The sequence below is a fragment of the Pithys albifrons genome, chromosome 13 (genome assembly GCF_047495875.1).
Source record: "Pithys albifrons albifrons isolate INPA30051 chromosome 13, PitAlb_v1, whole genome shotgun sequence".
In the NCBI taxonomy this organism is placed as follows: Eukaryota; Metazoa; Chordata; class Aves; order Passeriformes; family Thamnophilidae; genus Pithys; species Pithys albifrons.
In genome coordinates, this window is record NC_092470.1 from 18,559,802 (window position 1) to 18,584,251 (window position 24,450).

Genomic DNA, 24,450 nt, shown 5'->3' on the forward strand with positions numbered 1-24,450 from the left:
TTCATCTCTGTTTGCTTCTGATGACACTGTGAATGAGGCCAGAGATTAGCTTTATATCTTAATGCCATACCTTTTTTCCCCCCCTCCAGGATTGCCTGGAAATTGTTAAAAGAATGAATAAGAATTATGAAAATAGGGCAGAAGGAGTCATTATAAAATTAAATGCACTCACAGCACTCTCTCCAAGCTTTTCTTCTCTTTTAGGGGGTATTTTTAGAAGGTGGCAGGTCCTTGAATTGAAATCCTAGGGAAGGTGGTCTCAGACTTCTAGGACGAGTTAGCAAGTTGCATTAAGGACAAAGTTTCCCTACACTTTTTAACAGAGCCTACAAAACTTTATAGAAATAGTCCTCTCTGCAAGGACTGCAGGGTCAGCTAATCCAGATGAGGTTCCAAGTCTCCTGCACCCATCCGTGATGCAGCTTTATGTCAAGGACTGGTGGAGTTTTGTTGGTTTAAGTGATGCCCATGTGGGTGATGGTTATTATCCCTCAGGTGGTGCAATCAGAATTTCCTACTGCTTTGTCATCTTACAAGGCCACCTAAAGTTTTAGAAATGGATAGTTTAATCTTTTAATGTGATACTGGAGAGGAAAAATACTAATCAGTAGATGTCCTCTACATTCTGATTAGTGGTCCTAAAGAGCAGCATTCTCTAGTCCAGCACTATTCTTACCAAGTGAGTTATGAACTAAGGTGTTGTCAATCCCAGGAAAACTGAAATTAACTCTTTGATTCTTGGTGTATCTGAGGCCTTATGGACCCCTTGTGTCTGTCACAGTGTTTGGCAGCTGTTTGGATCATCCTGAAAAGGGAATGGCATTAATAGGCTGTGGTAGTGGCACAACAAGTGGTTTGTTCCTTAAGAGCAGCCTGAGCAGCTGGACCCTGTGGATGTACCTACTACAGACTAACCACTTAAAAAGAGCAAACCCTCATGTCCTTATTGGAAGAGATGAAAATTCTACTTCTAAACATATGTGAACAATGTCAAGCCTTCAGTTTGATAATTCAGAAATTTAAGGCTGTAAGTCAGATATCTTGCTTTTAACGTTTTATCTGCAAATTTAAAGGTGATAAAACCCTCCCCTTCTATATTGCTGTGTATTTTTATTTTATAGGTGTTGATATTACATAGCTGCTGATGCAGTGTTTGGTTGTTATTTTGGTTGTTACTCTTTCCTACATGAAGTACCAGCTGAATCTGATGCCTCATGAAAACTGCCTGTAATGAAACACCCTTGTCCTGAAGCAGCACCGAGTTGAATCACAGGGATGAGAAAGTTGAGTAACAAATAGTGTGAGGGTTAGTCATCTACAGCAGCTTTCCTGTAGCTGAGCCTCACTTCTCAACACTGGCACTGCTTTGTGCCTTGCCTTGTTTTGCCTCAAAACAGAAGCATAAAAATAATGAGCACTTAAAACATAATAATGTCACAAACGAGTTAATAAGCAGTGAGTGAGCTGAGTTAATCACACCAGCCTCATTAGAGAGAGATTGGTGTCTACCTTTCCTCACACGACCTCTACTTTTCTCCCTCTGAAGTGGATTATTTTGCTGGTGGTGCTTAATCCCTGTGGATCAAAAAGGTACTGGAGTGAAGGAAAACATAATTTCCTGGTGTGAATCTTACGTGAAAAACCCCCATAATTTCCTGGTGTGAATCTTACGTTAAAGAGGGTATTGAACTGACTGTATATTGTCGCTAAATAGATAGTGAGAGGGAGTGTGTGGAGTTCTGGAGGAAAGGGGGAAAGAAGTGGTAGTTATGGGTGTCCAGAGGGAGGATGAAGCTTAGCAGAGCTGGGAATATTTTCACAGACAGGACTGAGAAACCCACTGGAGGTGTTGCTGAGGGAGGAGTGCTGAGCCTCAGCTCGGAGGTGCTGGAAGATCAGCCACACACCCTGCATGGGAGTGGGATGGAGATTGAGTTTGGCTAATAAAGGCTGAGCAGGGATCTGCTCACTGACCTGGAATTAAAAGGTGGATTCTTAGGGGAGTCATGACCTGGCTGCCTCCTGCTTTTGCTTTCTCTCTCCTCTTCCATCATTGCTCACCAGCAAAGAAAAGAGCCAGAGGACGGTGTTGTGCCTCAGATTGGCTGATGGGAGTGGAGGTGGTGGAACAGGAGGAAGCTTTTTATTATCTTCTGAGCAAGGAGACACAGATGGATGGGGAAATGCAGGAAAAACCATTCCACACTAAAGGATGGAGCCAGCAGAAATACCAACTAGATACAGAGGTGATAGGTCAGATTATAAATGTTCTTAAGCAACTCATGAATTGCAGAAGGTTCATCATAACCACGAGAAATAGGTAATTTGACTTTCTTAATGTATTTGTCTCATTTTAATAAAGTGAAGATTCTATGAAGCCAGTTCTTCCCATCCATAAAAACAATCTGGAGTCACAAAGCCCAACAGGAAAGCAACACAAAAATAGGGAGTGTAATTTTTAGTAATCTTGGATTTTTGTGTAACTAGACTTTTTTCCCTTTAGTGCATTTTTTTATTTTTCAATATGACACATAGAGACAAACACTGGAAAAGAACTCTGATTTATTAATTCCAATCACTGTTGACATTACAAAAAGCTAAAGTCTTGAAAGTGTGTAGTTAGCTGTCCCTTGGTGATACCTTCCCAATAGCAGCTGAGCAGGACAGCTCCTGGTTACTCATATTAAAGTGAAAAAAAGGTCCACTAAAGCTCCTGGAAATTGAAGAGTAACAGAAAGAAGTAGCCAAACAGCCATATTTATTTATTTTTAGTCTTGGCTTCAAGGTATCTAAATTTTCCTAGAGTCAAGCAGAATCTGGGGGGATCTAGAAAGGCCAAAGGCTCAGCCCCCTCAGCTCCTCCAGTGTTTGTGTCTCTGAGCAGTGATGCTTTCCTGGACATCTCTTCTGTCACTGTTATCTTAGGAAATTCAAAACACAAGCTGCATGTAGCCATGTTTCTAAACCTTGTGGTCAGAGTTAAGCCTTGGTTGGGGAAAATAAGCTTCCAATAATACAAGTACTCTGTGAAGCCACAAGCTTGGCTTTGTTGGCTTCCCAAACTAGATTGTGATGGAGTGACCTCAGGAACGTGGCAGGGAAGAGGGGAAACTGTCCCACCAAGCTGTGAATTGAAACTATAGAATATTAGACTCTTGTTTAGGAATCTGGATATCCTCTAGAGTACAGTCTTAGAAAAGAATTTCACTAACAGTAGAGTTTAAATGACTAGTTTAGGTGCCCATTTTTAACATGAAATAAATTAATTGAGTATCATGCAGTGTTGCAAATTTTCTGTTTCAAGGAATTGCAGGAATTGGTGCCCTTGATAAGCAGTTCAAGGTTTCTGCCATTGTATTAATGTCTTACATTTAAGAACTTTAGAAGTGACCAAGTGCAGTTTTAGATTCTGCTCTCCCCAAATTAATGGGAAGCTTGAAAAGAAATATTTGACAGTCAGGGTGGAGACAAGACAAAGAAATGCTGGAAAGTGCTGGCTTAATTCCTTTCTAGCTAAATTTACTCATACTAGGTACTTTTTTTACCCCTCTGCAGACTACAAGGTAAGCTGAGAGTCATTCCCAATTCATGTTTACTTTGCTCATGTTCCAGGGGTCAGAGTTACTTTGCAACGTGATACCAGTATTGAAGCCTTAAAAAAAAATTAAAACCCTCCCAACAACCCAAGTTCTTTAGGCAACATCAGCTTTGAGGTGCTGTTTTTACTAAGACAGGCACTGAATGGACGGAATTTTTATACAACTGAACGTAGATCCAAAGTTGTGAAGTTCCAGAGTGTTCCAGGAGATGGCAGCAGGACACTGAGGGAACAGCGATCCTTTCCCTAATCCCGGGGCAGACCGGTGCTGTTGGCTCACTACAAGTCTGTAATCTTAACGGAAATTATGTATTTTTTCAGGAGATTTTTCTAACGGGTTTGTTTTTGGAAGATGGTTTGTGTTGCTTGGTTGCCCAATCGAGAGGGATTTTTTCCTATCCTTGCTGAGACACTTCTCTTACATGGCTTAGTATTTTTTGGTTCACTTTAGTGCTCAAAACCAAGGACATTTTGGGAGTAGGGAAGGTGTGGAAAAGTGCTTAAAACCATAGAAAAAGTGCATGTTTATGTTGCAAGGAAATTGTTGGGCTTGGATTACAACTAGTATAAAAATGCATTTATGTGCACACGTGAAATTTGGGGCATATCTGCTTGAATTTGGAAATGGCATTGACTAGACAGGCTTGGGGCAATTTCCTGCACCTCATCTGGGGACAGAAATGCTTGCCTTGCATGCCCTGTGCTGCATGGCAGCAAGAAGGCACAAGATGAATATTATTTCTATTAAAAACCAACGATTTTTGGTGAAAAACAGCCCTGACTGCTGCTATCTCCTTTCCATTATGTCCATCTTCCTCCCTAATCCTCAGAATGTGTTGTCCCTCTGCATCCTGCCCCTCCTGCTGGTGCCGCCCCCTGTGTGTGCCCACCCAGGGGGTGATGCAGGGCAGTGTGAGCAGCCTGAGGAACGGGGCCCGGGGAGCAGAGAGTGTCTCATTGAAATACTATCCCTGCCTGGAGTGACTGGGTGGGTTGTGCTGATTCTTTGCTGTGTTTTGGACACCATCACAGTGCAGGGTCAGTCACTGACTGCATTTTCCTGCTGAGCATCCACTGCTTTAGCTCAGGTTAGTGGGACTTCACAGGGCACTGCAACTGCTGCTTTACAGAACACAAGGAAAGCTGTCACTGACAAGGGGCTAAACTTTCCTTACTCTGCCTCTTGTTATTTCTATGTTTATTCCTATTCTTTATAGGAATAAATTCCTATTCTATATAGGGGCACGGAGGGCTCAAGGTCTGCCAGGGGAAATTGAAGTTGGAGATCACAAAAAAATTCTTTGCAGAGAGAGTGCTCAGGCGTTGGAATGGGCTGCCCAGAGAGGGGGTGGATTCCCCATCCCTGGAGGTTTTTAACTGAGCTTGGCCGTGGCACTGAGTGCCATGATCTGGTAAAGGGACTGGAGTTGGACCAAGGGTTGGACTTGGTGATCTTGGAGGTCTTTTCCAACCCAATCCATTCTATGATTCTGTGATTCTATATACTACAGGTAGTTTTCACATATTATTTTGCTGTTTGTCAGGCTGAATTAGTTTGTAAGTTGGGGTTTTTTTTTTTTGGTAGTTTGTTTTCTTCACTTTCCATTTCAAAATATGCTTAAAGTTGCCTGATCACTTTGCAGCTGTAGTTTCAACTTCCCCTCTTATTATTTTGGTATGTTGTCTCTCTCAGTGTTACCTGGGTATGAACACAGTGTGTTGGAAGCTTATTCCTGTTTTGTGTTAGCACCTCTGTGTGTTCAGGTGTGTTCAGACTAAGGGAGCCTGCAGTTAATATTGTACTGGGAATTTAACTCAGAGCAGGTCTTCTCTATCTTGTGCAGATGGTGGGAAAGTGTTCAAACTTCCACTCTGTAGTTTATAACTTTTAGTGTCCAACTGTGGATGGTGGAAGGAGAAACCTCCCAGCCTGGCTTTGTTCTCTGGGCTGAGAAATGGCACCTTGCCTGGGTGATTAATTAGTTACTTGCTCTACAAGTTTGGGTGTCCCGAGGAAATGAAGTAAATTGATTTATTTTAATTTTTGAAATCATGAATCAGTCTGAGCTTTTGTGCTGGCTTAAGGGGAAATAAATCTGTGTAATTACATGTATTCTGCACTAATGTGTTATCTGACTCCTTTCAGAAGTGGGTACTTACATTCTTGTAAAATCTTAAATTTTTGGGAAACTTTATATTCAGAACAAATTCTGAACAGCTCCATCATCTACTGAAACAGACTTTATCAAGATAATCTAAAACAACATTCATCCTACATGCTTTGGAAATCCTGCAGACCACAGAGAAACATTGTACCTAACACAGCATTACACCCTAAAAACAATACAATGCTGCCAGACCACAAAACATCCGCAGTTTGGGACAGCAGATGTTTCTACACATGCTTCTTTTTAAGACCAAGAAATGCAACACAGGGGAAAATAAAGAAGTTGAATATTGAGAAAGAAATGCAATATTGTGGAGCTGGAGGAAAACTGGATGGACAGAGAGATTTGAGTAATTAGCTTGAGAGGGGCTGGAGCAGGTCCAGAGAAGAGCAACGAGGCTGGAGAAGGGACTGGAGCACAAGTGCTGTGGGGAGAGGCTGAGGGAGCTGGGGGTGTTTAGCCTGGAGAAGAGGAGGCTCAGAGGTGACCTCAGCACTGTCTGGAACTGCCTGAAGGGAAGTTCTGGCCAGGTGGGGGTTGGTCTCTTCTCCCAGGCACTCAGCAATAGGACAAGGGGGCACGATGGGCTCAAGCTCTGCCAGGGGAAATTGAAGTTGGAGAGCAGAAAAAAATTCTTTACAGAGAGAGTGCTCAGGGATTGGATTGGGCTGCCCAGAGAGGGGGTGGATTCCCCATCCCTGGAGGTTTTTCAGCTGAGCTTGGCCGTGGCACTGAGTGCCATGATCTGGTAAAGGGACTGGAGTTGGACCAAGGGTTGGACTCGATGATCTCAGAGGTCTCTTCCGACCCAGCTGATTCTGTGATTCTGTGAGTGTGAGGAAGATGTGGAAAGGTATTTGTGAAACAGGAACATCTGTATGTGAAAGAAAAGGTCTTTGTGTAACTGATGCTTAAATAAACTTTTAACTTTGCCTTAAAAATAGTGTATTTGTGAAAGGAAGAATTAGAAGTATAAAAAAAACCCTGCCATGCTATGCCTGAAAAGAGTAACAATCATTGTTGGAATTATTGTGGGATTTCTTCTTTAAATTATTTTTCACCACTGGATCACTGTAACACCTTTTAATTCCTCTTAAATTTAATTTTCTTCTTTAAATTCTTTTCACTGTAACGCCTTCTATTCCTCTTAAATTTCATTTTCTTTAATTTTTCTCCATAACACCTTCTAATTTCTCTTAAATTTCATTTTCTTTAAATTTTTTTCCTTGTAATGCCTTCTAATTCCTCTTAAATTTTGTTTTCTTCTTAAAATTTTTTCTCCATAACACCTTCTAATTCCTCTTAAATGTAATTTTATTTTTTCACCATAATGCCTTCTAATTCCTCTTAAATTTCGTTTCCTCTTAACTTTCATTTTCTTCTTTAAATTTTTTCCCCATAACACCTTCTAATTCCTCTTAAATTTAGTTTTCTTTAAATTTTTTTCACTGTAATGCCTTCTAATTCCTTTTAAATTTCATTTTCTTATTTACATTTTTTGCCCATAACGCCTTCTAACTCCTCTTAAATTTCATTTTCTTTAAATTTTTTTGCACTGTAACTCCTTCTATTTCCTCTTAAATTTCCTTTTCTTTCTTTAATTATTTTTCCCCACAACGCCTTCTAATTCCTATTAACTTTCCTTGTCTTTTTTTTCACTGTAACTCCTAATTCCCCTTAAATTTTGTTTTCTTCTAATTCCTATTAACTTTTCTTTTCCTCTTTGCATTTTGTTCACTGTAACTCCTTCTAATTCCTCAGAAATTTTGTTTTCTTATAATTCCTATTAACTTTCCTTTTCCTCTTTACATTTTGTTCACTGTAACTCCTTCTAATTCCTGAGAAATTTTGTTTTCTTCTAGTTCCTATTAACTTTCCTTTTCCTCTTTAATTTTTTTCGCCGTAACGCCTTCTAACTCCTCTTAAATTTTGTTTTCTTCTAATTCCTATTAACTTTCCTTTTCTTCTTTACATTTTTTCCCCATAACTCCTTCTAATTCCTCTTAAATTTTTTCTTCTAATTCCTATTAACTTTCCTTTTCTTATTTCCTTTTTTTTTTGCCGTAACTCCTTCTAATTCCTCTTAAATTTTGTTTTCTTCTAATTCCTATTCTTTCCTTTTCTTCTTTACATTTTTTTCACTGGAACTCCTTCTAATTCCTCTTAAATTTTGTTTTCTTCTAATTCCTATTAACTTTCCTTTTCTTCTTTACATTTTTTTCACCATAACTCCTTCTAATTCCTCTTAAATTTTTTCTTCTAATTCCTATTAACTTTCCTTTTCTTATTTCCTTTTTTTTTTCACCGTAACTCCTTCTAATTCCTCTTAAATTTTGTTTTCTTCTAATTCCTATTAACTTTCCTTTTCTTCTTTACATTTTTTTCACTGTAACTTCTAATTCCTCAGAAATTTTGTTTTCTTCTAATTCCTATTAACTTTCCTTTTCTTCTTTATATTTTTTCGCTGTAACTCCTAATTCCTCTTAAATTTTGTTTTCTTCTAATTCCTATTAACTTTTCTTTATATTTTTTCGCTGTAACTCCTAATTCCTCTTAAATTTTGTTTTCTTCTAATTCCTATCAACTTTCCTTTTCTTCTTTACATTTTTTTCCCCATAACTCCTTCTAATTCCTCAGAAATTTCCTTTTCTGCCTTCAGTTTTCCCCCGTACCGCCTCTAATTGCTCCCTCCTTGCTGTGTCCCCGCAGCCGACCCCACGGTGAAGGACCTGATCGGCGGGTTCACGGCGCTGCACTACGCGGCCATGCACGGGCGGGCGCGGATCGCGCGCCTCATGCTGGAGTCCGACTATCGCAGCGACATCATCAACGCCAAGAGCAACGACGGCTGGACCCCCCTGCACGTGGCGGCCCATTACGGCAGGGACTCCTTTGTCAGGCTGCTGCTGGAGTTCAAGGCTGAGGTTGATCCGCTCAGCGATAAAGGTACTACCCCACTGCAGCTGGCCATTATCCGGGAGAGGTCCAGCTGTGTGAGAATCCTGCTGGACCACAATGCCAACATCGACATTCAGAACGGTTTCCTGTTGCGATACGCTGTGATCAAAAGCAATCACTCCTACTGCCGCATGTTCCTCCAGAGAGGGGCCGATACGAACCTGGGGCGCTTGGAAGACGGACAGACACCCTTGCACTTGTCTGCTCTTAGAGATGATGTGCTTTGTGCACAGATGTTGTATAATTACGGAGCAGACACTAACACAAGGAACTATGAAGGACAGACCCCACTGGCTGTTTCAATAAGTATTTCTGGAAGTAGCCGACCCTGTCTGGATTTCTTACAAGAAGTGACAAGTATGTATGTAAGAGAAGTTAATCGCAGGGCTCAATGTCCTCTAAAAGCCTTCTTTGAATTTAGCCCCAGAAAAAAAAAAAAGAAATGTTTCCTCTCTGCCCCTCGATGCTCTTTAAATGCACTAGAAAATTTCTGGGAATGTGAAGGGGTTGTGATACCGGGAATCTCTTGCTCGGCAAAGGTGCTAATGTGAAGTGTGTAATGCTTAATTAGTTTTGTTTGAATACCTACAGGAAGCATTCATTTTTAAAAAGTGAACTGTAAAATCTCGTTTTATTAACAGCCTTAGCACGTGAGGTTTTGGGGGTTTGGTTGTTGTTTGTTGAGGGTTTTTGAGTGTCTTTTGTTTCGGTTGTTTATTGCCATGCAAATCCCCCGCACTCCGACCAGGGCAGGAAGGAGCTTTGGCTGCTTTGTGTTCCCTCCTTCCCTTCCCTAAACCAGACAACAAAATGCCACAGTTCGTTCCTGCACCTTGAAGGGGTTTCATGTGCTGTGTGGCTTTGATTTGATTTTGTTGATGTCTTTGAAATATGAGAGATTTTAACTCGTCAGGACTTCTGATACTTAGAAAATGTATTTGGCTTCTCATATCTGGGCCACTTTTGATTCCCAGTTTTTGGTGTACTAGATCAGGTTTTCTCTTCCTCCCTCACCATGGAATGCTGTAATAGTGTTTCATAATTACAGTGTTGCCTAAAGCATTTAGGAATTGCTGATTAGCATTTAGCAGAGTTTGCCAATTCAAACATGTTAAGATGGCCTGATAAATTACCATCCAGCTAGACTGATCTTTGCACTGCACAGAATGGGGGATTCCATATATCCCTTTTCTCCTTCTGAAACTCCTTTTATTTTTTCGGATGTGGTCTTTTTTAAATGAGAATTAGGCAACTTATATTCTCTGTAGAGAAACTGAAAGTCAGTGTGGGCTGGAAGTGAGTCAGCTGAGATGGGACCTGTTGTCAGTAGCTGACACAAACAAGCATTTGCAATTTCAGGTTTTTTCTCCGTGATTTGTGGTGTTGGTTTTGCTCATATCTGAAATCAAAACAGATTTTTTGGAAGGGTGGAAGTTGATAAGAAATACAAGCAATTAATAGATTCTTTTGGGTTAATTTGCCTGCCCCTTCTCATTCAAAGGCATTTTCTTCTGGTTTTCTTTTGGGGAGCGTTGCACTGTTGGTAACACTGTGAGGGATTTTAGGAGATGATACAATATCCAGACTTCTTTAACAGTCTTAGGCTGTATCAGGAACCATGAAGGCTTAGACTGCTTCCCTATTTCCTTCATGTCTAAAGACTTAGGGAAAGTGTACTGGAACTTTTAGTTTGGAGATTCCATACCTTGAGGCTTTAATGTTAAGTGAGAAGTAGATTCTGCTCCAAAAAAAAAAACAGCTTTAATTTCTGGCCATTGTAAATGTTGGAACTCTCCCAGTTTTGTGCTAATGGAGGGAGAATTGGGAAAGCAGTGCTGACAAAAACACTTCAGCTCTGTGCTTCTGAGCAAAATAATTATGAATATATGTTTACAAACAGCTATAAACAAGCTCTGCTGCTGCCCTTATTATAAATATCCAAATGCTGTTTTCCCTGGTATTCCTGAGTAATTAGTTTAATGAGATGCTGTGTAAGAGATGAGATGGATGCAGTGAGCTGGGGCTTTGGAGTTGGAGTTCCCAGTTAAGTCTGACTGTCCAGGGAATTGTTGAGATCTTCTGTAGTACTTTGGGGAAGAATCTTGTTTATGAGTCTGTTGCAATATGTATTTTCTAGAAGAAAAAATTTCACAATTTTTAGGGAATTCTTCTATTGGAATTCTTCCTGAAACTCTTTTGTGGTTGGTAACAGTGCCTTGGTCCTGGGGCTTAGTGGGAATTTCTAGTTTGTTTATTTGAATGTTTCACTAAGTGCTTAATATAGAAATCCACAGCTGTGAGTTTTGTATGTGCATCTGAAGTTTTGAAGGGTATATTTGATAGTCAAACAGGAACTAGTTTTTATTTTTACAGTAGAATAATATTTTTAAGATTTTTATCTATTTTTAATAGATATGAAAATTATCAAAGTGATCTCTGTCTTCAAGTGACAGCATTTGAATGCTGCTTATAAATGGGATACTATTGAGTGGTGTAAGAGGTGAGGGGCTGTTTTTTATACTTGGAAAACGTATTTGTGCAGTTTCAGTTCCTCAGCAAACATCACCTGTGAATCTCTTTTTGTTTTGGTAGGTTTTTAATCGGTAATAAGGGCAGCATTTAGCAAGAAACCAAGCTCAGGAATACTCAGTACTGGCCCTGAGAGGCTGCAAGAAGATATTGGATTTTGGGGGTTGACCCTGAAGGTCTGATATTCTTCCTGCTTACAGGTAGAGATTCCTTTGCTCCTGGAATAATTCCAAGAGGAAGTTATTCTATAGTTGTGGTTCAGTGTTTAAGCACAGAGCTGGAATTCAGGAACAACAGAGGGTTTGATCACGAGGCTGCTGTTCACTTGGTGTTCAGACTCCTCAGGTATTTTCATTTCTCCTCTTCTCTCTTTTTTACAGTACAACAGTAAGTAAAGTTTGCCTGGGAAAAAAGCAGTGTTGAAGATGGAAACCACTCAGTTTTATGGATAACCTTTCTTTTCCTTGCTTGTGTTACACTCTTCTACTCCAAAAAACATTTATTGGCAACCACTATAGTTGATTGTGTGTGTATATATACTTATATATATGTATGTGTGTGTGTATATATATATATATTAAAATATATATGTATATATATATAAATATATTTTTATATATATGTGTGTGTATATATATATATAAATATATATGTATATATATAAATATATATGTATATATATTTATGCACACAAATAACACTTGAGATCATCTGATAAAGGGCTGCTTTGTTGCTCTGCACTGCAATTTCAGGAGTGTTAATGGGTTAAGCTTGAAATGCACTAATGCAAATTAAATATATATATATATATATAATTATTAATTAAATATATATACTTCGAGGCTTTTATTGGCAGTCTGTATATCTACAGAATTAATGTGCATTCACAACCCTGGTATTTGGAAGCTGAAGTTGAATGGGATTTGAGAATATTAAACATAGAATGTGGGAGGTAATAAAAATGCAAGTGTTGGGAAAAAGTACTTCAATAAGCTTTAGGATTTTTTATTTTTCCAAGGGCAGATCTTTGGCTTTGACTGGAGAGTGTGATTTTGTGTTTAAGTTTATACAGCACTGTAAATGTGCAGAAAAACTCAGAAATCCTGTTAAGGAAATCCTTGTACATTCTTTGTCTCCATCCCTTTGTTAGATCAAGATAACTTCTCACTAGATTTTTTTTTTCTGAACTGGAAAAACATTTTGAGAAATTTCTCTGCATAGTTTAAGTTTTTATGGATACAGAGTCATCTCAGTGAATTAAGGAGGTTTCTACATATTTTATTATGTGGATAATTGCAAAGGAAATGGTATTTTCCTGCTTGTTGTAACATAGAAGAACTTCCTTAGAATTTCAGGCTTTGGCTGGTTGTTTCCTTGGGTGCTGCTGGAAATCCTGCTGGGATAAAGGCATTATTTTATAGTTTTCTACCATCTCATAGTGCAGTTGACTTTATATTAAGTAGTTGAATCCCCTTGTGTAGCTCTAGACAGAAAATTTTTGAAAGAATTTTGTTTAAGAGGCCTGTGTAAAAAAAAACCATTAAAAACTATTTTGATCTGTGGCATTTAAGGTACAGCCATGTCCAATCCCATTGTACTCCTGTGCTGTGCCTGCAAAAATCATGTAAAATAACATAACAATGCACCTGGAGCCTGTCCTGATGTTCAGAGCACTTCACTCACTGTCTCCTAAAAATGGATAAACTTTGTGGTATTGAAATTCTTACCTGAAGCATCACAGCCATTTCAGTGATACTGAAGTTACAGGGGTGTTACAAATTTATAAAAAAGCCCTTTCCAAGCATATTCAAATCTTAATTTCATTGCTAATACACCTGTTAAGTGTAACACTGAGCTTTACTGACATTCAGCTTTTTCATGTATGAATTTTCAGTCCAAAATACATTCCCTGCTACATCTTCTCTGTGCCAGAAACACTGGAATTTAATAGACATCTAAAACTCATTGAGGAGAAGGACTTTCCAAAGAGCAAAGAAAACACACTTCAGGCTCAGACATTCTGAAAGGGGCACTGAACACTAAATTAAACTCCAACTTTTAAAGTTGTGTTACTGCTGTGAAAGAAAGGGTGGATTTTTAGCAGCAGAGACATCCTGATATTCCAGAGGAGCTGAGCTGTTCTACACCAGCCTGCTCTCAGCATTTTTGGTAAAATATTTAAAAAACCTGATTTTTAAATTTCCTTTGTAGCTAAAAAGAAACTACCAGACAGTTTCTTGCTACTGTTTTCAGCCTTTCCCTATTCCCAGGGGGCCCAGTTTGAGAAATACACTGTGGGCTTTTTTTTTTAGAGAAATGCATTAATATTGTAGAGCAAACTGTGGGCGGCTTCTGAAATATGTCACTGCTGCTGGTTTTCATCTTCTAATTCCTTCCCCAACAGCCTCTCCAGTTCAAACCAATGACACTGGTTGTTTGCTTTAAAAGTACTTTTCTTCTAATAGTTGGAACAATCCATCAGAGAGGATCTGCTTGCAGATTCATTTCGGTTATTCCCAAGTTTCCTCTTGGGGAACAGAAAGGTCAGGTCAGGATTTTTTGCTTTGTGTTTTCCTCTGTATCTTCAGTGCAGGAAATGAGTGGGGATTCCTCCCTTTCTACCTTTGCAGGGCTGGGTGAAAGCCCCCCAAAAATCAGTGTTGTTATTGATCCTGGGTCTAACATGCCTTAATTATCCTTAAATTTCGACCTGTTGGGTGAGGGAGTGTTTGATTTCTTGGGGAGGGACAGGTGGAGCTGCACCAGCTGCAGAGCAGTTTGGACACTGACAGAGTTCTTTGTGCAGGTCATAAATCCCAAATGGAAGTTTTGGATAGAACAGCAAACTCAGACCAGCAGAAAAGTCTTGAAGCTGCAGAAAGGAAAGGAATGGAGTATTGAGTGGATTTTTGGATTAACTGGAGTCATTTCTTGCTGTTAAAACATTTTTTTTCCCAAAGGCCAATCTATTAATAATAATTTAAAAGGCTCATTTGATTATGTAAGTAAAAGAATTATTAATTATGTAAGTAAAATAATTATTAATTATTTAAGTAAAATTATTATTAATTATTTAAGGAGTAACCAAAGCTCAGGAATTTACTTTGTTATTAGTTGAAGGACTGATTTAGGAAAAGGCTTAAATTTTATACATACTGAAGTCTGATGCATCAAGATAGGGAAAAAAATCAAACCCCAATTCCTCTTTATTCTTTAACTCTGTTTTACTTTTATTTTGTTTGGAAGAAGCTTTTCTGTCATGTCTGGGACCCTGCACACAGAAATTGGTGGGGATTTCAGGCTTCCCTCAGCCCAGAGCTGTGGGAGGCAAAAGCTGAGCCACACATCTTTGTCCTGTAATTAATAATTCTGATTGATTTGATTGCTGCTATAAAGTTCCCAGAATAAATTGCCTGAAGTATTTGAATGTTGTGGTGACCACCTGAGCACATCTGCAGCTCCAGCAGGTGTTTGGTGCCCTGGTGGGAGCTGGGGTTGTGCAACAACAGGAGAACACCCCGAGGTGGCCCTTGGGGCTCAGGGCTGTGTTGGGTGTTTTGAAGGTAATCAGGAGTTTTATATCTCAGTTTTCATGATAGTGGTCAGTAGGTCAGTCACACCTTTCATGTCTCTGTCAGCTTTTATTCCTTCTTCTTTTAATTCTTTTCCTTTCCAGCTTCTCTGCCCTAAATAACCTCCCAGATTTGTGGTGCAGGACACAACCCAAGTTGCTACTTCCTAATCGCTTTTAAACAGCACTTTATTCATCATTTAACTTGTCTCACTTTGCCAAATTCCTAATAACATTTTTCATTTGCCAAACTAAGGTTCACTGACATGGGGCTGTAATCCTTTATTTTTTTTCTTTTTCATTCAGATGCAACCAAGAATGAGTAAGTGTTCCAGACACCGTTTCTAATAAATCACAACTGCATTAATAAGCCTGGAATTTGCAAGGCGTGACCTAAGACACCAACAGCCAGTAGATGTAGCAACTGGTGCTTAACACTGGAAATGGCCATTGTTAACACATTCCCAGGAAATATTTTTTAGGCTTATCAGGGGAAAATGTCATATATTTGATAAGCAGGTCTTTTGGAATGAACTGATGACCAATTTCTTCTGGGTATTTTAAGTTGTCTGTTCCTTTCTGTTCTCGACAAACCCGTAGGATGTTAATTAAAAGGCATTTATTTCTGAAACCAGCAATCAGTGTCTCACAGCTGATTTATTGTGGACTCTGTTACAACAAACCACATAGATCTCTAGTCCTTTATAACTTCTTATGCTGCTGTTTGCTTTTAACTTTTGAACTGGTCCATCCTTTCTGAACCCCGTTTGCCTTCACATTTGAAGCATTAGAAGTGTTTATTTATCACCAGAAAGATTCCTCTGCTTGGTTTCTTACCAAAAGTCACTTTCCTTCCCCTGAAACTTGAACATTCAGCTGTTGTCCAAGTTGTCTAAATTGTTTCCCTCAGGTGGAAAAAAAAATTGCCAAGAGGAAACCACCAGTGAACAAAGTAACTGTTGGTCTGTGCTCTAAGTCTTGGATGAACTAAAAATAAATTGACATTTAGGTATCGTGGTGGTAACTATAATAAAAGTATTTTTAACTCACATGAAGGAAACTCAAATTTTCATGTTCTTTAATTTCAAATGTGATTTCTTTAAAAGCAGACTGAGACTATTCTCTTGCATTACTTCTGCTGGCTTACCCCAGATAATTTTAGTGCTTAGGAGAAATCCCAGTGTACACCTGTCTGTCAGCCCATTTCTATAGGAAAAGCCAGGCAGGGGGAAACAGGAGGAATTCACTGCAAAGGGCAACTGAAACCTTGGACAAAGTGCCAAGGTACAAAACAGGAAATAGTTTCATAATCTCTTTATTTTGTGCTTCCCAGGAAAGTTTAATAAACTCCTAATGTCAGTGCCTGTTAAGCTGATGGATTGTTTGTTGCTGAAGGAAGAGGAGGATGGAAGGAGGGATTGGCTCTGGTTGGAAAAACCCTCCTGTGTTCTGTGAGCAGGTTTGGGATGGTGAGCTGGGAGCAAACACTGCCCACCTGCCCCCAGCCCTGTCCAGAGGGCAGTTCCTCCTGAAAGTGTCCTCATTAATTGGTGGCAGCCCAGGAAAGCTCAGTGGAGACTGGGGTTGTTTGGAGTTGCCCTCATTGGTCTGTAAAGAAAGGTTTGATTCCAGCTCAGTCAGCTCAGTAAAACCACCTGCCTGCCCTGCCAAAGCAGCCTCTCACCACTGACTATATTGTTATCTTATTCTACAGATATATTATCAAATTCTGCAGATATCTTATTATAGAGATGATAAAAGACTGAATAAGTTGCTCTGTTGCCAACAGATTCTGTTGGCACCAACAGAAGCACCTCCTTGTTTGTGGTGCTGAGTGTTTTGACTTGGGCAGTCACAGAATCATAGAATGGATTGGGTTGGAAAAGACCTCTGAGATCAGCAGGTCCAACCCTTGACCCAACCCCACTGTGATCACCAGCCCAGGGCACTGGGCTGGTGATCACAGTAGGGTTGGGTCAAGATGTGGTGGATTCTCACTCAGTGCCACATCCACAGAATGACAGAATCACAGGATGGATTGGGTTGGAAAAGACCTCCAAGATCATCAAGTCCATCCCTTGGTCCAACTCCAGTCCCTTTACCAGATCATGGCACTCAGTGCCACGGCCAAGCTCAGGTTAAAAACCTCCAGGGATGGGGAATCCACCCCCTCTCTGGGCAGCCCATTCCAATGCCTGAGCACTCTCTCTGCAAAGAATTTTTTTCTGCTCTCCAACTTCAATTTCCCCTGGCAGAGCTTGAGCCCATCATGCCCCCTTGTCCTATTACTGAGTGCCTCATCAGGTCCCATAACTGTGTCATGGCTTGGAGGAGAAAGAAAAAATGAAGAGGTTTGACTGTTTAAGTGGATGATCCAAATGTTGATTAGCACAGCTCTGATGTGCTGCTGGAATAACTCCAACAAAGCTGTAGCAGAATGAGTTGCAAACCAACCAAGGCGAGCAGTTTGGGCAGAGCTTTGGAGGGGGGCCCATGTTGGGGGTTGTTAAGTGGAGTTTGCAGTTTGGGAAGAGGTGCCGGGCAGGAGCGGAGGGCAGAGGTTTATAGAGAGGTATGTAAATCATGACTGGCGTGGGAACAATTATTCATTCTTTTTCTTGTAACTCCAAGAATGGCAGGCACGAAATGGAGCCATCAGGAAGCAGATCTAAAATAAATACAATTACTTTGTAGCTTTCCAGCCAACGCCTCATTATATTGTGAAATTTGTTGCCACAGGATGTTTTGGATACTGAAAGTATGAATGGCTTCAAAAAACATTAGGCAGATTTACAAAGGGCAAGCTATTCACAGCTATTAAAGACACAGATCTGGGTGCAATCTCTGGGTTAGGAAGGCCCAAAGGCACCGGTGCTGAAAGCTGGAGGAGTTTACTGGGACAGGATTTCTCAATGCTTGTTGTTCTGCTCTTTCCCTCTTTCTTTTCCTCGGATCCATTGCTGGGTGCATTCAGAGCAAGGACTAGATTAACCTTTCTTCCATTTCTTTGCATAGGAGACCAAAACCCAACTGTTTTTCAAGGTGTTTGAGTAGTTTCCTGGTAAGAATGAGTTTGAAAGAGAACTGATTGCTTGGGAAAATCCTTGCCAGAAATGCTGGAGTTGGTGTGATGTCAGTAAAGCTTTTGCTCTGTGGACAGTGATTAACTCACATTTTCATCTCTTTGTTTGACAAGGTTTTGGCTGCATCCAAAGGCTTCATCTTTTCATTAGAAGAGGAAAAAAAAACCCCAATCTTTAACTCTGCCACGCGATCCTTGAATAACTTATAAATCCTCACTCTCTGAGGAAACTGTTACAGTTGAATTTAGAGGTTTTTGTTTCATTGTTTGAGAGAAAAGCAGGACCGAGGGGGTTTTTTTACCCCAAGTTACAAGGGAGCAGATTTTTTTTTCTCCCTGTTACAAGGGCAGAAAAAATATGCACAGCGAGTTAAATGGAGGAGTTTTGCTGTTCTACAGTGCATGAGCACATGTTGCCACCTGGTGGGAATCTTCATGTGGATAATTCACTTTGCAGTGGCATCAGTAAAAGTGTGTGCATGGAAAATACATTTAATGTTCATCCCTTGATTCCGTTGAGTTCATTAGAAAGGGATTGACTCCCCCCCCTTTTTCTGTGGTAATTCTTCCCTCTCCCCTTGAGAAAATACCAAACCCCAGTGATTTTTTTTTTTACTGATGTCTCAAAGTATGTTTAAAGAGTGATCATCTTACTGTTGTGTGTTCCTTTTGTCTCTGCAGGACAGCCCAGGAACTTGCAGGATCTCTGTCGAATTAAAATCCGTCAGTGTATAGGCCTTCAAAACCTCAAACTACTTGATGAACTACCCATTGCCAAGGTCATGAAAGACTACTTAAAACACAAATTTGATGATATCTGATATCCATGAAGAGAAGAACTCTGAACAAGTTTAGGTCTATTCCAGATACTGAAGAGGCTTGTTGCCTTGCACAAAGTATATCCTATGCAAATTCTGATTTTTCTGTGAAGTCAGAAGGCAGGTATACACTTCCTTGGGTTTTTTATACCACATGCTAGAAGGTCTTAATTTTTGGTTTCTTGGTCCAAGTTTACAAGGTCCAAGCTTTCTATACAATGTTGCATTTTAAAACTTGCTGTTGGTTTTCTGTTTGTTTTCACATTACCTGTGCAGACTTGCAGTGGAGATGGAAGGTGCCCCTGGGGGGACATGGGTGGTTTGAGTTGGATGCTGAGCAATGATGCAAGAAAATAAAGTCTGGAAATCCAAGGCACCAGCCCTGCAAAAGGATAGAGAAGGAGCTGCAGAGCCCTGGCTTTGGGCCCCTGGGCTCTGCCAGGGGGTGTTTTTGCAGGACAGAGGGAAGGGTCGATAATTGGCATGTCCTTGGGTGCTGTATGAATATCGTTTGGAAATTGAAGATAAAATGCAGTTACCTTTTTTTTGTTTTCCTAACTACTGGTGTTGGGATGCCCCTGAAATTCAGGCCCCCTCTCCTGACATTCCCTGTGAAATGGGTGGCTGTTTGTAAGTCTATTTTTACCAGTGACAGTACACTACAGAGAGGCATAGCCTCTGTATTTTTTACATTAACTTAAGAGGAAAGAAATTTAGTTTTTTTGAAGCCAATGTATTCTGTTGCTCATACAGTGCCTCCTGTGCAATAATCTCTCTGATGTATTTTCCCTTTATGTGTGATGTCCCCACTGTTCCCCATTTGGTCTCAGTGCATTATTTGTGAGAACAGGAGCTGCTGCCTCCCTGTAGTGCTGATGTGGCACTGCAGGAGTGAAGCAGCAGCCTCTGGTCATTCTGACTCCCTGGATTTCATGAATGTATAACCTGCTTTATTTCACTTTCAGTTGAAGTTTTATCTACGGGTTCTCAGCCAAATTGTGTCCACTTACAGAAAAAGAAATTGGCCAAACCCTTTTGGTTTAAAAGCAGTGATAAACTTGTGGGGGTTTTTTGGTTGCTCTGAAATTCACTTTGTTTCAGGTGGGAAGTGCACAGAAGTTACTGAGATTTTATGTGTGCACTAAAAAGAAAAGCCCCCTTCACACTGAAAGTTGAAATCTTACAATTAATCTGAAAGCAGCAACTGAAAGGAATGCTGAAATCTGGCTACTGAATGTGGTTTTCATACTGGGTATTAAAAGATCTGTTAAAGAGTTTGGGTTCTGATCGTCAGAAAAAAGATGAATTTCTTGATCTAAAGTCTGGGCCAAGATGTCCAGTTTTTCCACTCTCTTGGTTTCCCAGGCATTGCAGAGTCACCATAAGGTGCTCCCCAGTGTCCCCTGCCTTTGTTTGGGCATCCCACTGGCTCCCAAAGGGCCTCTCAATGTCCGGAGTGTTTCCCTCCCAGTTCCACCAGTGGAAGTGGGAGATGAGAGGAACGGTGGTGCCTTTTGAGTTTCACACTGTCACTTGCAAACTATTTAATATTAACCCCCCCTGAAGAGCCAAGGTGGAGCAGGAACACTCCCCTCCTTCAGCTGTGCTGGTTCCTTTCATACCTCCTACCCTGATTGCAGCTCCTTGAACACGAACCTTACACTGGAACTGTGGCAGGCAAGGAGGATCAGCCCTCCCTCTTGTGCCTGGCATTGCATCAGGTTTCCAAACAATAAGGGATTTGGGAGATTCATGGCTCAGAGGATTGGAAAGGGGATGATGAACCTTTTCATCTCCAGCTTCTGTCGGTTCAAGTCCAGCCTGGTGGAGCAGTGACCAAAAGTAGTTGTGTCAGCAGCTTGAAGGAGCAAGTCCAACCTCACCCCCACACCAGGTTGTAGAGCTTTGTAGTTTCTCCAGGTTATATCTCTGGTGGTGGCAGCATGGCAGGGACAGTCCCTGGTAGTGGTAGCATGGCAGGGACAGTCTCTGTTGGTGGCAGCATGGCAGGGACATCTCTGGTGATGGCAGCATGGCAGGGACAATCTCTGGTGGTGGTAGCATGGCAGGGACATCTCTGGTGGTGGCAGCATGGCAGGGACAATCTCTGGTGGTGGTAGCATGGCAGGGACATCTCTGGTGGTGGCAGCATGGCAGGGACAGTCCCTGGTGGTGGCAGCATGGCAGGGACAATCTCTGGTGGTGGCATCATGGCAGGGACAGTCTCTGGTGATGGCAGCATGGCAGGGACAGTCTCTGGTGGTGGCAGCATGGCAGGGACAGTCTCTGGTGATGACAGCATGACAGGGACATCTCTGGTGGTGGCAGCATGGCAGGGACAATCTCTGGTGGTGGCATCATGGCAGGGACAGTCTCTGGTGATGGCAGCATGGCAGGGACAGTCTCTGGTGGTGGCAGCATGGCAGGGACAGTCTCTGGTGGTGGCAGCATGGCAGGGACAGTCTCTGGTGGTGGCAGCATGGCAGGGACATCTCTGGTGGTGGCAGCATGGCAGGGACAACCTGAGGGCGTGGGTGGGGTGCGAGACCTCCTGTTGTTGTCAGAAAAGATCAGCTCTTCCCACCTTGGAGCTCTCCAGGGCTCAGACAGGACACACTGGCAGGTTTAAAGCATAAATCTTCTGGTTTGTGACAGGAGACCAGGATCTTAAAGTTGCTTTCTTTCAAAAACAAAGAGCAGACTTAGTATTGTTCACTACATTAGTAGGTTGGTCTAAGCCAATGTCCTTCCCCACTGAGTTTTTACAGTCAGATTTTCTAAGGTAATCTAGAGTATATTTTAGTTGCAATCTATATTAAGGCAAATTATTTGTTCTGTCTGTTGCTGTGACTGAAGAAAATTATGGAAGACTTTGTTGGTAACAAGAATGCTATTTAATGAAGAAATGTGTAATTCCATTATTTATTGTTTGAGGTTTGTTTCTTTGTTATTTCTTTCAAATAACTGACATCTAAAGGGAACACACATATGTTTCAGGCCAGTAAAAAGCCTTTCTTTTAAATGAATTTTCATCCTCCCCTGTCCCCAAGGTGGAGGGAAGCCCCTCAGCCTTTTTCACAATGCCAGCCCATCTCTTGGAGCTGGTTTGTCACCTTAAATTCTGCAAAGCACCTCAGCACACTCTGAAAATGCTGATAGTCCTGTTCTCTCTCCAGTTATCCGTGTGCTCAAGTGCAAAGGAAGGAGGATTATCCATTGGTAATCCATCCAAATTTCAGCAGTGGGGAATTGGGTCTTTTTTTAATTATTTTCAATGTTGTGCACCAATACTTGGAAGGACAAAGTGAACTTTGTTTTTCATTTGGAGTAGAATGTGGAAGGAAAAGTGCAGAACATGGACTTGTGATGTAGCCTCGTTCCGTTACCTTGAAATTCACAGTTGAACACTTTGAATAAACCTTAAAAAATTGGCAAACACACCAAAGAATCAATATGAGTAAAAGACTCTGATCATTAACAAACTGCAAACCTCATCCTTTAAAACAAAGCAGAAAGTTTTTGTAAATATTTATGTTTATAAATGTACAGCAGAGTAAGAGTGTTTTTTAGATTATTTAATTACCATATTTCTAAACTATTTACATTATAGACAATACTTGTTAGTTTGAAAAGCTCGAGTGGTTTGTTTTGTTTTGTATTGGGTTTGGTTTTTTGTTTTGGTTTTTTTTTTCTTTAATTCATTATCACTCATGCTTGGAATAACTCTGGCTTCCTTGGAATAGCGTGGAAAATGCAGTTTTCTGGCTCTGGTTGGCAATCATAGGAGAACACATCTGGATGAACTCATCAGATGAATACCCAGAGACAAAAGGAAATATGTGGTGTGTTTACCAGGGTGGGCTGGGCTGGATGGAAAACCTGCCCACAAGTCCAGCTTCCATAATGCTGTTACTGATACCATCATGTATTTTGTTCTTCCTTTGCAATGTAAGTTTTTTGCTTTGGGTCAATTTGAATTTAAAAAAAAAAAAAGAAAAGAAAAAAAAGAAAAAAGTTAAACCTGGTTAAAACCTATTTTTGGTTTATGTTCTGTTTATTTCTAATGTAATGTTTTAATAACATAATACCACTTTACACCTTTTCTCTCAATGCTTGCCTGTCTCTTCTGCTCGTGTTCCCTCCAGTGTTTTGTGGGTTTGGTGTTTGGGACTCCGGTTTGCCCCCACAAATGGGAGTTGGGATGGCTCATGAACTCTCAGGTGATTTTTTACCAGTAAATAGGAGCATAAAACTCATGGAATGGTTTGGGTTGGAAGGGACCTTAAAGCCCATCCCATCCCATCCCACCGCCTGCCATGGGCAGGGACTCCTCCCACTATCCCAGCTTGCTCCAGCCTGGCCTTGGACACTCCCAGGGCTGGGGCAGCCACAGCTTCTCTGGGCACCTGTGCCAGGGCCTGCCCACCCTCCCAGGGAAACAAAACCCCCTCCAGAGCTGCACTTTGGAAGGGGGAACAAACTGGTGCTCAGCTCGGAGGGGTTGGGGTTTCCCTGCTCACATCCCAGCCCAGGGTTTCAGTTCCCCTTTCTGAGCTCATGCACTGACTGAGGTACAAAAATGGTGGTGTCATATTTTGGTGTCTATTTGCTACCTATAAAAATTGACTAAGGAGGATGTCTATGAGTATTCCTGGCACACAAATTGTAACTTTTTATTTCAGTCACAAGAGTGATGCACAACCAAAAGCTGCAGTGTAAGGTTTTGGACCCTAAAATTTGGGAGGGGGAGACCAGATTTAAACTCATTGCTGCTAAAGGGGAATAGGGGAAAAAAGGATGTTTTTCATTGCTCAGTAGCAAACTCCACAAACACCACAGGGAGAACATTTGCTGTGCAACCACCAGTTGTGTTTAGAGCTGTGGCTGGTTGTTGCTCCCAGACTGGCCAGGCTTTAGCTGGCTGTTTACTGAATGCTGTGCTAAAGACTTTGTTCCTGTTTATGTCTCATATTTCCTGTTTGAGTGTTCACTTGTTAACTTTAAAACAATTAATGACTAATGTTACAATTGAGAAAAACCTGACTTACAAGCTGGTGACAAATGACATGTTTAGAATAGAAAATCTTTCTGTATATTGGTGGAAGGGGCTGACAGAGAAGTGTATTTACTTTATATGGCAAAACATGGGGTTTTACCATAGTAAATAAGAAATACTTTTGAAAGAAAAATTATCAAAGCAAGGAACAGACTCTATTTTTTCCCAAAACAGCCTGGACCAACACGTTTAAATTCTCCTTTCTCCAGTCTCTCACCACTACTTTGGTTGGGGCTATCACCACTTTGGTTGGGGCTATCACCACTTTGGTTGGGGCTATCACCACTTTGGTTGGGGCTATCACCACTTTGGTTGGGGCTATCACCACTTTGGTTGGGGCTATCACTCCTTTGGTTGGGGCTATCACTACTTTAGTTGGGGCTACCACCACCTCAAAGGATTTACCCTGTTCTTTGAAACTGAAATAGTGTTGAAAGGCTAAGTTTGGTTCCTTTATCACTGGAATTTTGAATCTCCTCTATGATTCTACTTCTTGACTTCATGTCCTTGGCCAAGGTAAGGCTGACCATGTGATTTGATGCCATGGCAGAGACCCCAAGCATTGCTGGGTGACCCCGTTCCAGCAGCAGCTCCTCAGCCAGTGCATTCCCCAGGGACCCCCAGCCTGCAGCTGGAACAGCAACACCTTGGGATCCAAGACCGCCTTGGC

At 41.1% G+C, this 24,450-nt stretch overlaps 1 protein-coding gene across 5 annotated transcripts in view; it reads left to right on the forward strand.

The window, feature by feature from the left end:
* The window catches only part of ASB7 (ankyrin repeat and SOCS box containing 7), a 35,319-nt gene extending 12,500 nt beyond the window's left edge, over positions 1-22,819 (forward strand). For 4 of the 5 annotated variants that reach the window (XM_071568338.1, XM_071568337.1, XM_071568339.1 and 1 more), the window contains 2 exons: positions 8,476-9,081; positions 18,588-22,819. In XM_071568338.1, the coding sequence (XP_071424439.1) occupies positions 8,476-9,081; positions 18,588-18,727 (746 nt within the window). In that variant the 3' untranslated portion in view covers positions 18,728-22,819. Of the gene's footprint in view, positions 1-8,475; positions 9,082-15,130; positions 15,861-18,587 lie in introns of those variants that run through there. The other variant, XM_071568341.1, reaches the window with a different exon arrangement.
* Positions 22,820-24,450: the final 1,631 nt, after the last annotated feature.